Genomic DNA, 16,351 nt, shown 5'->3' with positions numbered 1-16,351 from the left:
GTTTCCTATGAGAAGAAGCTAGAAGTATGGATTCAGGGAAAGATCCCTCATTTCTGGACTGTTTGGACTCTTACAGGGAAGGATACCAGATTCAAAGGGGAGATCCCTAGAGACAATCTGGGTACCTTGAGAAGACTTTTGGGAAACTGGCAGTTTATTACATCACTACCACCATTTGGAATTACAAACTGTGTCTCATCTGTACATATATTTTACCTGCTTTAACCTCTCAATAACTCTTATTTTCTTAGCTAATAAGCCTTTAGTTAGTTTACTCTAGAATTGGCTACCAGCGTTGCCTTTCGTGTAAGATCTAGGATACCAACTGATCTGGGGTAAGTGATGGTTTTCTTGGGACTGGGAGCAACCTGCATGTGGTGTGATTTTGGTGTAAGTGATCTTTTATCAGAAAGTCCAGTTTGTCTGGGTGGCGAGATAGACTAGAGAATCTAAGGGGACTGTCTGTGACTCCATGGTAAGATTGATATAGTGATCCAGGAGTTCACATCTTTATTGGGTTGGTGAAATCTAATCATAGAACACATCACCCGTTTGGGGTGTCTGCCCTGCTTTTGACAATCTGCCTTGTTGTAGGCACTAACAGTTGTGAGCCACTCCAAACTGATATCACCAAAATAAATAAATAAATAAATAAAAATAAGTGTAATTCAAAACATTTTTTAAATGTTCCTGTCCAAAAGAAACATTTAGGAAAAACAAGTATGGTTTTCCTCTTTCAGGAAATGTGGGACACGCAGGTATTTCACTCCACAATACAGCCCATCCCAAGCAATGGACAGCCCACAAGTTGTTTGTACTTTACCTGAGCTCTCCAGTAGTAGCTGAAGGGTTAAAGATAATCTCTGCTCCATTTAGACTGTACATGAGCCAGTTCAGGGGGTGATGGCGCCCAAAACAGATATTCACAGCAATCCTTCCAAACTGAGTCTGGAACACAGGGTGCCCTGTGTTGCCCTCCATATAGTAAGTAGACTAGGAAAAAACACAAGCAGGTGTCTTCAGGTACTGTCTCCGAGTTCACCCACCCCCCGGTAGCAGCCTTTAAAATTCACTAGATCTCTGGGGCACAACAGTATGTGAAAAGACAACATCCCTCAGCCACTAAATACCTGCATTGTATGTACAGATCCAACAGAAATGTCTCTCTTGAGCTGTAGAGATCAAATTCCAGTTCCATTTCTACTTCTCTTTACTCACTGCTGGACATAAGTGCTGTGCCACCTGTCTTTTTCACATGTTCCTGAAGCAATACTGCATTCTCTACAGACTTTATTACCTGATCACCAGACCCTCCATGCCAAAATGGTAAGAGCAAAAATTACAGCTGCTGCAACTGAAAGCAAGGTGTGATGTATGGCCAGAAAGGGTTAAACATCCTGCAAAATAAATAACCCTCAAAAGACATGTGGGGAGATCATTTTTGTGTATTTATATATGTATGAGTAGGGTCAACAATGTAATCCACAGTCCCTGTCTGTGCTGTATTCTGGTAATTCAGAGATCAAAAGAACAGCACAGGAGTACTTGTGGCACCTTAGAGACTAACAAATTTATGAGAGCATAAACTTTCGTGGGCTACAGCCTACTTCATCGGATGCATAGAATGGAACATATAGTAAGAAGAGATATATATACATACAGAAAAGGTGGAAGTTGCCATACAAACTGTAAGAGGCTAATTAATTAAGATGAGCTATTATCAGCAGGAGAAAAAAACTTTTGTAGTGATAATCAAGATGGCCCATTTAGACAGTTGACAAGAAGGTCTGAGGATACTTAAAGTGGGGAAATAGATTCAATATGTGCAATAACTCAGCCACTCCCAGTCTCTATTCAAACCCAAGTTAAAGGTATCTAGTTTGCATATTAATTCAAGCTCAGCAGTTTCTTGTTGGAGTCTGTTTCTGAAGCTTTTCTGTTGCAAAATTATCACCCTTAAGTCTTTTACTGAGTGGCCAGAGAGGTTGAAGTGTTCTCCTATCGGTTTTTGAATGTTATGATTCCTGATGTCAGATTTGTGTCCATTTATTCATTTGTGTAGAGACTGTCTGGTTTGGCCAATGTACATGGCAGAGGGGCATTGCTGGCACATGATGGCATATATCACATTGGTAGATGTACAGGTGAACGAGCCCCTGATGCCATGGCTAATGTGATTAGGTCCTATGATGGTGTCACTTGAATAAATATGTGGACAGAGTTGCATTGGGCTTTGTTGCAAGGATAGGTTCCTGGGTTAGCGTTTTTGTTGTATGGTTGCTGGAGAGTATTTGCTTCAGGTTGGGGGGCTGTCTATAAGCGAGGACTGGTCTGTCTCCAAAGATCTGTGAGAGTGAGGGATCATTTTTCAGGATAGGTTGTAGATCTTTAATGATGCACTGGAGAGGTTTTGGTTGGGGGCTGAAGGTGATAGTGGAGTTCTGTTATTTTCTTTGTTGGGCCTGTCCTGTAGTAGGTGACTTCTGGGTACTCTTCTGGCTCTGTCAATCTATTTTTTCACTTCAGCAGGTGGGTACTGTAGTTTAAAGAATGCTTGATAGAGATCTTGTAGGTGTTTGTCTCTGTCTGAGGGATTGGAGCAAATGTGGTTGTATCACAGAGCTTGGCTGTAGACAATGGATTGTGTGGTGTGTCCTGGATGGAAGATGGAGGCATGTAGGTAAGTATAGCAGTCAGTAGGTTTCCGGTATAGGGTGGTATTTATGTGACCATCGCTTATTAGCACAGTAGTGTCCAGGAAATGGACCGCTTGTGTGGATTGGTCCAGGCTGAGGTTGATGGTGGGATGGAAATTGTTGAAATCATGGTGGAATTCCTCTAGGGTTTCTTTTCCATGAGTCTAGACGATGAAGATGTCATCAATGTAGTGCAAGTAGAGTAGGGGCATTAGGGGACGAGAGCTGAGGAAGAGTTGTTCTAAGTCAGCCATAAAAATGTTGGCATACTGTGGAGCCATGCGGGTACCCATAGCAGTGCCGCTGACTTAAAGGTATATATTGTCCCCAAATGTAAAATAGTTGGGGTGAGGACAAAGTCACAAAGTTCAGCCACCAGGTTAGCCGTGACATTATCGGGGATACTGTTCCTGATAGCTTGTAGTCCATCTTTGTGTGGAATGTTGGTGTAGAGGGCTTCTACATCCATAGTAGCCAAGATGGTGTTTTCTGGAAGATCACTGATGGATTGTAGTTTCCTCAGGAAGGGAACTGTGTTGTTTGGACTTCTAAGTAACCATTAAGGTAATAAAGAAGCTGTTTTATGCCGGCTTGGTAAATCTAAGTACTGGAATATCCACCAGCTTTATGGGGATTGTCTGCCCCATTCTTTGCAGTTCACTCTAATTGAGTGACCTCAGCTGGCCCCCGCTGGGACCTCAGTCACACAAGGGAGATGAAATAAGACGGTACAGAGGGAAAAGAGAACTCAGAATGGAGAGGTGGATAAAAACCACATGAGCTTCCATTTCCGCTGGCTCAATTTACATTGCTGTCGGTGCCAACAGGAGGTAAAACACACAAACTTTGCTGCATTCAATAGATAAGTAGGGGGTTACACATTTGATAGCTTCTGTAGGCCCAGTTTATTGCACACATCAGGAGCTCCTTGCATTCCCCCATTCTATCCCACAGCTCCCTGGGTGCCATGCTCCCACCCTCACTATTTCAGGGACGCCCTGGTCTAGACCTGAAGAAGAACTCTGTGAAGCATGAAAGCTTGTCTATTCCACCAAGAGAAGTTGGTCCAATAAAAGGAGATTACCTCACCACTTTGTCACTCTCATATCCTGGGACCAACATGGCTAAAACAATACTGCAAACGTACAAAGATATACCATCAAGTTGAGTGTAAGGCCTTCACTAGGTTCAGCCAATAACACTTCTTCCTTCTCAAAATACATTCCAGTAATTCCATGAGTACCTTAGAAAATGGAGATGAATGCTATGTACTAGCTAGTAAACATGCATCACCAACTGTCACATATAACACCTGCTGTTTTCTTAATGGAACTCTGAACTACCTGTTAGGTTATGTCTTCAGAATAGAGTTAACTTGTGTAATCAGTACCTGGATCTGAGCACCCAGTGCAGCCTAGCCCAGGCGCAAGCCTCACTCAAGTTACTGCATCTTCACTGGTGCTGCATTCACTTGTGTTTGTTGTAAGGACTTCTGGAGGAATATCCCATGCTTCTTTTTGCTGCAGTAAGCTGAGATGCTCTATGATTCTTTTAAAGTGAATTGTGGGAGATCTTATCTGTCCTTCTCGGCACACAGGGGGAATTGTAGGAAGGCACTGGAGGACAATCAGCACTGAAGTGATTTAACTTTTATCCTCCCTGCAACATGGACAGGTTGCCAGCCCAAAGGAGATCAACTCTTGAGCTCTTGTCTATAACCCCAGCCAGGCCAACCAGCCTGGGTTCAAAGCACCATCTAACTCAGATGAGACATTTTTATGTGTGGACAGGTGAAGGGTTAGGGACAACATCAAGTAAGACCCACAGTCAACTCTGCAGTGAAAACATACCCTTAGTGTCTTGCCATTAAAGATAAAACCTGTGATGATGTGACAGACTGTACCCCATGGTCACCATTTTTGCAAGTCTATGTTAAATTTGGTACAAGGCATGCCCTGTGAGGTATCATTTGAAAACTCATTCTGCAGAACATTAGTGTCCTGGTAAAATATGTATGGAAACATTGCATGTAAAGTTATAAGATTCTACTGTATAACATTGCTGTAATATGTTCCAAAGTTAGAGAGGCAGGCCCAAATCAGTTTTTCAGAGACAGAGACACACTGGCACCCCAGCCAGGTATCAGCAGAATCAGATGAACTATTATAGACTACCACCTAGTTAAGCAGCCATTCTGCGGCAGGAGGAAGGGGTGAGCGAGAACTTCCCCATACTGACAATGAAACAGCTAGGAGCTTCTTTGTAAACAGACTGCCTGTCACCTGACCCCCAGCTGGAGGTAATCCTTAAAGAGGGGAGAAGGGTATAAAAATAAGAAACAGAGGCCCGCAAATCACCTCTCTCCCCTCACTCTACTCAGGACAGCTACAATGTTTGAAACACAAAGGAAGCATCATTGAATTGGAGGGAGGTCCTGGCTGAAGCAATCCAGTTAGACTGCTGTAAGCGTGTGGTAAAAAAAAACTTTTTGCTTTTAAATTCACTTAGCTCATTAAGTTAGGTATCCATTTGCAATTTATCTTTTTTTTAGGGCTCTCAAGCGATTAAAAAAATTAATCACGATTAATCACGTTATTAAACAATAATGGAATACCATTTATTTAAATATTTTTTGGATATTTTCTACATTTTCAAATATATTGATTTCAATTACAACACAGAATACAAAGTGTATAGTGCTCACTTTATATTTATTTTTGATTACAAGTATTTGCACTATAAAAAAACAAAAAAAATTTAATTCACCTCAGACAAGTACTGTAGTGCAATCTCTTTATCATGAAAGTTGAATTTACAAATGTAGAATTATGTACAAAAAATAACTGCATTGAAAATAAAACAATGTAAAACTTTAGAGCCTACAAGTCCACTCAGTCCTATTTCAGCCAATCGCTCAGACAAACAAACCCCTGACAGACGTAGCTATGCTGATGTAACTTTTCAATGTAGACCAGCCCTTACAAGGGGAATCTCACAAAACTGAGTGACTGAGCAACAACAAGGCAGATGAAATTCAACACTGATAAGTGCAAAGTAATGCACACTGGAAAAAATAATCCTAACTACACATGCATAATGATGGGTTCTAAATTAGCTGTTACCACTCAAGAAAGAGATCTTGGAGTCACCGTGGATAGTTCTCTGAAAACTTCAGCACAGTGCACAGCAGTGATCAAAAAGGCTAAAAGAATATTAGGAACTATTAGGAAAGGAATAGAAAATAAGACAGAAAATATCATAATGCCACTATATAAATCCAAGGTTTCCCACACTTTGAATACTGTGTCCAGTTCTGGTCACCCAATCTCAAAAAAGGTATAGTGGAACTGGCAAAGGTAAAAGAAGGGCAACAAAGGGAACGACTTCCATATGAGGAGAGACTAAAAGGATTAGGGCTGGTCTGCTTAGAAAAGGGACAACTAAGGAGAAATATGATAGAGATCTATAAAATCATGAATGGTGTGGAGAAAAACTGTTATTTACCTCTTCACATAACACACAAACCAGGAGTCACCCAATAATATTAATAGGCAGCAGGTTTAAAACAAACATAAGTACTTCTGCACACAATACACAGTCAACCTGTGGAACTCATTGCCAGGGGATGTTGTGAAGACAAAAAAGATAACTGGGTTCAAAAAAGAATTAGATAAATTCCTGGAGGACAGGTCCATCAATGGCTATTAGCCAAGATGGGCAGGGATGCAACCTCACGCTCCAGGCAACCCTAAACCTTTGACTGCCAGAAACCAGGAGTGGAAGACAAGGTGAATCATTCCCAAATTCCCCTTGAAGCTCTAGTACTAGCCACTGTCAGAGACAGGACACTGGGCTAGATGGACCATTGGTCTGATCCAGCATGGCAGTTATGTTCTAATAAATATTTCTATTTCAAAACAGATCTGCCTATCTTGTATATTTTAAATTTATTTTTATTTCTCAGTCCTCTGTTTTTTCTACTATGATAGGAGAAGAAAAACAAGATTGTTATTTCTTGGGGGAATTCATCAGCTCTTGCTCTTTATTCCTCACCAGAGGTCATAATAATCTCCACAGCAACTAACTGATGTCTCAAGGAGGATTGATTTTTGTTTATTTATACAAGCTCCCACACAGGGCTGAAAAGGTTAGAGAACGAATTTTTTCCCCTTTACATTTAGTTCTCATTGATTTGCCATGGATGATTGCAAGCTGGCATGTTTCTCAACCTGCTCTACGACAAACACCCAGTCTGAGAAGTCCAACTCACTGCCCTCCTCAGGTTTGGATTTTGTTACTTTATTGTTGTTTTCTCTGTTAATAAAGATCGGAATAATCCTTCCCCCAGTCTGAGCTGCTCAGACCTCACCCAAGGTCTGTCTATCTCTCTCTTTTCAGAGAGCCATGACTATCTAGGTTATATCCAGGCAGGGTAACAAGTTACCAGCAGACTATCCTTAACCCCTTCCAAGCACAATCAACACTTTTTAACAAGATGGGGTGTTTTAGGCAAACACTACTTACCCCTTACAATGAAGCTGATAGGGTTGGAATTGTCAAAATTGTTTAATTATGTTAATAGATTGTTTTGATGCTTCTCCTGGGACTCATGGTCACACAGACCACCTCCCATTGGTGATCACATAACAACCCTGTGGCAACTGCAGCAATTTCATGCATAGAAAAGTGAAAGTACTCATATACAGTTTAGCTGCCTTTCATGCCTTTTCCAGTTTCACAGCTGGAAACAAAGAGAAACATGCAACCAGCAAGTGCTACACGGACCACAGTTTGGGAACCTCTGAGACAGAATGTTCTAGGCCCATACAGTACGAACACGGTATTTATTATGTATGGATTTAACTATTAAATAAGGTGTGAAGAACATGGAAGGTATGTGTATTAATTTGTATGAATGTTTATGTGTGTGTGTAGGGAAGGGGGAGGATTTGGTGGCTACTGTAGTGCTGGCTAAAAGGCAGCTAAGGGTTAAACCTTTCAGGAACCTGAAACAATCGCTTAAAGACAGAAGTCAGTTGCCTGGTGCTCAGATAATACTATGAATCCATTGTATGAAGACTACCTCCAACCTGCCCTGGAGAAATGCATTCCAGTTTCGTCAGCTCCAGGGGCTTAGCTTGAAACATCAGGAGATCTCTGGGTAGGAAATTTCAAACAAAGGAACTCTGAAATGGATAAAAGGCAGCTTGGATCTTGAGGGACACAGCACGCTGACTGGATAGCGGGGGATGACTATGAGAGAGGCAGCAGTTGCAGGGGTGCAGCCTGCTTCGTGCAGCCCAATGCTTTGGGGGTTCCTGGGTTAAGCAGAATCTATTTAAACTAGCAAGGAAAGATTAGGTTTAGGTAAGACAATATGCATTTAGGCATTTGTTATTTTTAACCCTTTTCTCTCTGCTTGTGATGTTCCTACAGATAAATAAACCATACTCTGTTTTGAACAAGCTGCTCTATGTCATTGCATTCACCAGCTGGTCACAGCTCCCTGAGAGAATTTTGGATTGAGGTCAAACCCAGCTGGCCATGCTGGAGGTACTATGGTTTATAAATAAAGGTGCTGTAAACTTGTGGTCTAGTCAAAAGTGGGATGAATTGCAGGATTCTACTTAGGGAAGTGCAGGTATAGGCCTGTCACCTGAAAGAAGCGCCCATGGAGAGATACAAAGAGATCACAGGTACAGTTCATCCCTGAACCATATAACACAAGGCTCATCAGCTTACAGGAAATTCACCAGGAGTGTGACTTCATCAGAACCCCACAACTGACACACCGTAGCTATGAATTACACAATTTTTATAAAGCTCATCAATATTTTTGTGAAGTTGCTTTGTATAGAAAAGCCCATTGGGATGATAACCTGTATTGTGGAGCAGATTATTTTGGGGAAATATTATAAAACAAAGAAAATAACTTAAAATAAATCAAAGCTACAATAGCATCTTGGGAATTCTGGTGGCATCATATTCCATGCTTGTGATTTTTGAGCGCACCAGATATCCCTCAGTGGTATCATCATAGCCACACAATTCTACCTTGACAAAATGGACAGGACAGTTATGCAGCTACACTTTCCAACACTCTACCATATAGAGACAAGCAAGAGCTACAAAGTGAGGACAGTGTATTATAAGCAATGCTGCATCTCACCTCATTAAAATCTCCAATCCTTGGAATGTGATTTTTCCTGCTCTTCCCAAGGACAGATCCAGAGTTTGAAATCACCACTGCAGTGTTCCACAAAGTTCCTCCATGTACATCATCTCTCTCCAGAATTGGAGACACCACAACCATATTGTGTTTCTTTGCCAACTATAGAAATGAATAGAAAATCTCTATTACGGAAAAGCCTGTTATGATTAACTCTGTTTTCATCTTTTTCCCCTCAAAGTAGAATACAGAAGAGGTTTTCATTCTGTGCATTATTCTGACCTCAGCTAAGCACTAGTGATGAATATATGATGTACTGGAACTCTAGTGTTACAACATTTTTCTTGTTCAGAGAGGGATACCTCAGTGAAAACTTTCCAGTCTGAATCCTTCTGGCAGAAGCACCAAGTTCCAGTTAGATGAGTTCTGCTGTAGCAGCAGTTTTTAACCTGTAGGCCAGACCCACCCACCCAAAAGGGGCATAAGGAACTGCTGAGAAATAAGCGGGGGGAGAGGGTGTTTAATCCTGCTCTCATTCTCTCATTCTGGTACACTGCTTAGTGGATTTGCTTAACAAGAGCTGGCTGAAAAAGGTAAAAAAAAAATCATAGGACATGCTTAAAAGAACATTTTTTATTTTCTGAAAAATAATAAATCAGTTTTTCAATGAAAAACCAAAACAGAAAACTGAATTTTTTTTTCAATTTTTGTTTTACCAGTGACAAATTTTCCAAGACAATTCTCATTTCATTCCAATAGCCATTTTCCATTGAAAAAATGTTTCTACTCAGAATTTTTGACCAACTCTACTTAACAACTTGTGCCTGAGCCTCAGATTCTAAAGCTTCCCATAAACCCTTGTGCTGATTCCTGATGCCTTCTACAAAGAACTGGAGCAAAGGATTAATGAATGTATTTGCTAAGGCTTTCCTGTGAATAACTGACATGTGAAATCACAGTATGGAAAGTGGACAACTCTATGCAGACATTTATTAAATCAGTCTGGACCTAGTGATCATTTTTATTCTCTTTGCAAAGCATCTCATGTTTGGCTTTTACCTACAAGATAAAGCATTCAAGTTATCTTCAGCAGCAATTCAGAGGCACATGAAACTGAATCCAACAGTTGGGAACAAAAGGATTCAGGCAAGGCAGAGTCTTCCAAGGATGTCCCAGGAATCCACTCTCTAGAACTAAATCCCAGATTCTACTGGCCGCTCATCGTTTAAGCATTGTTTGTCCTTGTATTCTTCCTTTCATTAAATTTAGGGTTAGTAACATAACAGACAGATGTTACACAATTTGGATCCCCAGTTATGCTAGGTATAGAACTGTGGCACTGTGCACCAAGAGCAAATCCTTTTTCGAGTAGGAATTTAAATTCCTCTTTATTGCAACAGATCAAATATAAGAAAGTCTTTGATCAACGAGTTATTGTAGTTACACAGTACATAGTGGATCCACACTTTGTAAATACATTTATGTTTAAAAGTATAGGTGCTGCCTTATCCACAGGAATCATAACATCACAGTACCTTTTAATGTTCTAGCAAGAATATTTTGCACCAAATGTTAGTACTGATAGGTTATTTAATATTTGGTCAAATGACATTTTCTCTTCTTTCCCCTCATGTAATTTTACTTTTCTATATGTCTGAATATTTCTTGCAGGATCTGCCCTTAGGTCATTAACCCCACATTGAGAAGTGCCCCACACTTGACCTAGGTCAGATTGAAGCTGTAAAGTGGTTAGATACACATGCTTAGTAGGTCAGATCACATCTGGGTAGATTCAGGCCCACAACAAACCTGATCATGTCAGTGAATTATTTAAGAAAGAAAAATACAACATCCCTTATAAAACAAGAAAACTGCAGCCTATTTAAGATGGCAAAAGGTGAAAATTATCCCACAATCATGCTTTCACTTAGCGATCCCTGGCCGAATGACTGCCAGCTATTAAAAGGTCACCTCTGGTGCACAGAAAGCTACATTCTGTGTTACATGTCAGAGGAAGGATGTAGAAGAATCATATGAAAGTGTTTCCCTTTCAGAACATTAGTTAATTCATCAGTTAATATTCTTTGTGTAATGCTTTGCTAATGCATGGTCTGTTCCATTCAAAAGGAATTTCTTGACTAGAAGTTAAAGATGACTGGCTGTGAAACTTATTTTCTTGTAAAAATATGGGAAAAATCAGGATAGGAAGTCTCACATATCCTACAGGGTAAAAGGCATTATAAAAATGTAAAGTATGATTTTTTAAAAACTGTTTCATATTGCACGTGTATTGTCCATTTGCACTTTCACTAGCTCTCACAATACATGCTTTGAACATGCTGGAAAATTATTTTTGGTTCTTTGAGTCTTACAATGTATAAGACTGATATACAAAAAGTGACCACTACAGAATGGTATGAATTCAGCTTTTTACCTTTTGGCAGAACCTTGTTGTCAGACCATCTTCTGCTGACTCAGCAAATTCAGTCCATGGAAGCTTCTCTCTTGTACAGAATGCAAAAGGCATAGCTAGAAAAACACCAACATGAGAAGTCAATACAAAGACTTTAGATCACTGAGCTGGTATGGGGTGGGTTCTGCTTTACTTATATAAAACGGGTCAATGAAATGTGTTCAGAAGCTGCTTTTGTGTAAACAGAGAAATAATTACCACATCTGAGTATGGTATTACTATCTTCTTCTCCCTGCAAAAAGGAGTTTGATTCTTGAGAATGTGCCATTTAGGGGTCTCTAAACTTTAGATTTTCTAGGCTGCATTCTCACAGAGACACTGTGACAAGACCAGCCACGTATAGTTCCAGTGCTCTATATGCAGCAGACCAAGATCTAATTTCCTCTTACTCCACAGCCCAGCAAGGACAAGAAGTGTTGCACAGTCGCTCAGCTCTATGGAGCAAAGACAGCACCTTATAATCAGCCAACATTTGTTCAATTAAGAAGCCAGACTGAGTCCCTACTGATTTGAAATGGGAGGCCTGTCTGGCCAGAAGAGAGGTGGCTATGATTAGAGACGAAGAGGGTAGGAAGTTAGTATAGGTGCAATGAGAGGGGAAGATTACCCACTATCTCACACGGGGCAGAGGATCCCCTGAAGGCGCGTCTGAGGAAGAAACCTGCAAATTAATGACTAAGACATATTTTCCTAAACAGCCACACAGGAGGTCCTTCAATTTTGGTTTTGGCTAGTCCTAAACCCACACATCCTCCATTTTCATTTAAATATTATTTTTCTGCTGTTGGGAATCTTCCTAAATGAAACAAAACTTCCAAGAAAGAAAAGGGGAAGAGCAGGTGAAAGAACACACAGTAAGCATAACTAAAAGCATCGCCCAGATGCAGACCCTGCCTTTGCAGACCAACATGGAACCTGCACACAGCTCTGTTAACAAGGATTCTTTTAAGTTTCTTTCAGAAAATAAAGATTAGGATCAGAGGATTGTATCCTGGAATCTCTGTTTCATAGCTGCGGCGGAACATTTTTAAAATATAGGGTACCTGTTAAATGGAGAGGAATTGGCTATTTTCAGAAATTTTAGCATTTTAAAGGCAAAAAATCTGGACTTCGGGAGACTACAGAAAATACTCACTCCAAGCCTCTTGAAAGCAGATCACATTGACCCCACACATTGCAGCCACCTCCACGATCTCCTCTATTCGCCTGTGCAGTGCAGCCACCTGGTTATAAGAAATTTGAGTCTATAAAAATTCATACATCATAATTCACTTATAACATTACGGTTTTGGTTCTGCCACCTTTGTTCACACTAAGCAGTACCATGCTTGGCACTTCACCCCATTCATTTCAGTGAGAGTACTTGTAGGGTAAGTTACTGCTCAGTACAAGCAATGGTTGCAGAATTAGGCCCTAAAGAGTTAGGGCATTTTTAAAGGTATTTAGGGGCCTAAACATTCAGATAGGTGCCTAATGGGATTTTCAAAAGCACATATCTGCATCTTTAATGCACATATAGGGATTAAAGGCCAGTTTTTCAAATGAATCTAGGTGCCTAGAGATCTATAAACCCTAAAAGAGTGACACAGAAAAAAACATTTTGATGCTGTTTTGAGATGTGACACTTAGCAATGTGAATGAGTAAGCATAATACCACCAGAGGTTAGACCAGCCTATTGAATTGATATCTGTGCATCCTGCAAGCACATGTAGATTCCAGATCTTCCCCTAAAATACCAGCCCAGGAGCTAGCAGAGTTGTGAACTGACAAAATGCTTGTTGGAGCAGTATGTTGCTTCACTCTTGAGCCCCATACATCTGACAACTTCGACCAGAAGTTCTTTGACTAGAAGTTAGGAGGCCATCTCCCTATGGTTATCTGTGGGACAGTTGCCTATGTTTGGATAAAGGAGAGATGGGATGATCAGGGGCAGGGATGGCCATGGACTGGCTACTCCTGAAACGCAGACAAGCTCCTCCTTTTGGCATATGCTCTGGGTCTAATGAGAGAAGCTCATGCTCTGAGGCTTGAAATGCACACACACACGCACACACACACACACAGAGTTAGTAAAGACGCTTCAGTCAGTAATATACAAGTTATTACCCTCCAAGCATGTTTTAATGCATCCCTTACAAGAACCAAGCAGTGCACCAGTGATGGCCTGTTCATATTTTTCTTTAAGTACTTAAAAATCTTTACACAGGAACTCCTCTCACTGGAGAACTCTAGTTACAAAGAGGCATAGGGGCAGTGGCAACGAGATTTGGAGCCATTCATATATATATATATTCATCTCAAATCCAACCCAGACTGATACTGACCAAAGAGATATAACAGCTGTGTAGCGTTATGCAAAATGACTTGGTGGTCTCAGGCCAGTTTCTAGTAAACAGGCATCCACATAACAAATGGCAGCAACTGGCACTCTTTTTGGCAGACACCACAGAGAAAGCAAGAACTTGACTAACACAGAGAATGAGCTACTCTCTCTCTCCAAAATACAGTGTTGAGTGAAATTTCTGCCCTGTGAATAAATTGGACTATTGGTCTAGCATATTTCACAAATGTGGAATTCACCTTTATTTTGCTTTTAAAAGACTTCATAGATTTACATAAAACTTGCACCTGTGCATCTTGTATCACAGACATGCCAGTGTTCTTCTGGTGAAAGACTCCCCTCAGACCTTTGACTTACTGCTGTATAAAGAGTCTTAGAGCGTAGAATTTATACAAATCACCAACTCTGCATTCTGCAATCATCAACTTTCAATTCTCTGAACATGAAACCTTTCTGGTTCATTTGACAGGTAAAGGCTTTTAGCTTAGAAAGCCAGCAACTAAAATATTTAGCTTCAAGAAAACTACAAATAGCTCGGGCGAGTCAATAAGTAAACAATACACATGAGATTTTCTGATGGAGCTGCATGTTCTTCTTTGAGTAACAAGACTTCTTGGCCATTTACCATTCAACAAGTCAAATCCAAGGACATTAGGTAACATAGGCCACAAAACTGAGAGCGGACAACACAAGAAATGCAGAACTGATAGTGTGACATGTGAAAGACAAGGGGGGGTGAGGTAATATCTTTTATTGGAACAGCTTCTGTTGGTGAATGAGACAAGCTTTGAGATACGCAGAGGTCTGGGAAAGGTACTCAGGGCTTGTTCTCATGTACAGTAATGCAGCTATGCTGTGGTAGCGTTTTAGTGAAGATGTTCCTATGCCAAAGAGAGAGCAGCGTAGTTAATCCACCTCCTTGAGAAGCTCTCCCGTCGATGTAGTACGGTCTACCCGGGAGAGGGCAGGGGGGGTGGAAGAGAATTGTAGGTCAGTAGCACTCAAGGGTGTGGATTTTTCACACCCCTAAGCAACATAGTTATACCGATATAGGTCTCTAATGTAGACCTGGACTCAGAGTGTCACAGCTCAGTACAAGGTAGAACAGATTGCGAAATATGAGGAGTTAACACATTGCAAGAGATCCTTCAGGATGATGTGCACAATTTCTCTGCAATGTGCACAAAATCACCTCTGCAATCACTGGACAAAGAAGCGTTAAGGGGTTACTTACTGTTGTAATGAGACACAAGACCAGTCTCGCTAAGAGCTTGTTTATAGTACCACTAAAATCATAATTTACATCGCTCAGGGGTGGGATGCTCTCCTCTAGGGTTGCCAATCCTCAAGGATTGTCCTGCAGTCTCCAGGAATTAATCTTTAATTAAAAGATGATGTCATGTGAGGAAACCTCCAGGAATATGGCCAACCAAAGCTGGCAAGCCTATCTCCTGCCGACACAGCTTCCTCCTCTCAGTGGGGTGGAGTAATTACCTCCATGGGAGAGCGCTCCCCTGTCAACACAGTGTGTCTTTCCCAGACCTGCTACATCCATCCCTGCAGCTGTGCCACTGGGGGGATGGGGGAGGTAGTGAAGACAGGCCCTAAGGAGTCCATGATTTCAGTGTCACAGAGCTGGGAATTTAAGCAGCCAGGCTCATGACAGGTGTTGATCCAGCGGAGGAGCTGGAGCGGGCTGACCCAGAGCCCGTGACCGTACCTGTTCCGCCACGGGTGTATCTGTGGGCAGGGGGATTTTATTCTGAACCAGCCCCACTCGGACAACGCGGGGCTGCCTCAGCTGCTCGGGCGCCGCTCCGAATCCACAGCCCTGCAGCTCAAACGCCCTCTGGCCCGCGGCCGACAGAGCCGCCGCCGGCAAGGCGAGTTTTCTGAAACGGCAAAGGAGCGGAATCAAGGGCGCGCGCGCGCGGGTGGGCAGCGCGAGCGCCGCGCGCCGGCCAACCGCCAGGCGGGACAAGGCGGCTGCTGGAGGCTGCGCGGCCACCACCCCTCAAGCCAAACCTGAGGCCCAAAGGCCTCCAGCCACAGCCACGGCCACGGCCACGCCCCCTCCCCCCGGCTCGGTTACGCCGCCCGAGCTAAGGCGCCCCCCACCCCGGCCTCAGTCCCACTGCAACGCGGGCCGCCGGCGCAGGGGCTGCTGGGAGCTGTAGTCCCTCCCGCACCTGCTCAGGCTCCCGTAGAGGATCCGCTTCACTTCGCCGAGCTCCTCGGGGGGGAGGTGCCGCTCCAGGCATTTCTCCAGCGAATCCAGACCCCCCGCCATGGCGGCTCCGAGGACGAGGGAGGCAGCGGTGGCCACCAGCGGACTGCACGGGACCGGGCAGGCTAAGTGACCGTTACGCTCCGGCGGCCAGCCCGGCACTCCCGCGAATGAGACCGTTGGCCCGCGGGACACGCCCCCGCCACCACCCCTCAGGGGGGTTTTGGCGCGTTCCCCTGCTCGGGAGGGGCCCGCTGAGGGGCTGGACGTGCGAGACCTGGTGGGGTCACGGGGATGGTCGCTCGCTGGCTGCAACCTGGGCAGAAGCAGTGCCAGCTTGTCCCCCAGGACCCCGCCAACCTGCCTCTCACAGCGCCCTGGGGGTAGCACCGCCATGGGGATGGGGTGGGGGCACTGACCGTCTCCATGGTCCGTGCACTCTTT

General features: G+C 42.8%; 1 protein-coding gene across 1 annotated transcript in view; it reads right to left on the bottom strand.

The window, feature by feature from the left end:
- The window catches only part of UPB1 (beta-ureidopropionase 1), a 33,050-nt gene extending 16,969 nt beyond the window's left edge, over window positions 1-16,081 (bottom strand). The window contains exons 1-6 of the mRNA XM_073312808.1: window positions 15,870-16,081; window positions 15,401-15,572; window positions 12,474-12,561; window positions 11,300-11,394; window positions 8,866-9,027; window positions 824-993 (exon numbers count right to left, since the gene is read on the bottom strand). Of these exons, the coding sequence (XP_073168909.1) occupies window positions 824-993; window positions 8,866-9,027; window positions 11,300-11,394; window positions 12,474-12,561; window positions 15,401-15,572; window positions 15,870-15,970 (788 nt within the window). The 5' untranslated portion in view covers window positions 15,971-16,081. The remainder of the gene's footprint in view (window positions 1-823; window positions 994-8,865; window positions 9,028-11,299; window positions 11,395-12,473; window positions 12,562-15,400; window positions 15,573-15,869) is intronic.
- Between the last annotated feature and the right edge of the window lie 270 nt (window positions 16,082-16,351).

This window comes from Lepidochelys kempii, chromosome 15, assembly GCF_965140265.1.
Source record: "Lepidochelys kempii isolate rLepKem1 chromosome 15, rLepKem1.hap2, whole genome shotgun sequence".
NCBI classification, from domain to species: domain Eukaryota; kingdom Metazoa; phylum Chordata; order Testudines; family Cheloniidae; genus Lepidochelys; species Lepidochelys kempii.
The sequence above is the reverse complement of the archived record's forward strand: the minus strand, read 5'-3'. Positions and strand labels throughout refer to the sequence as shown.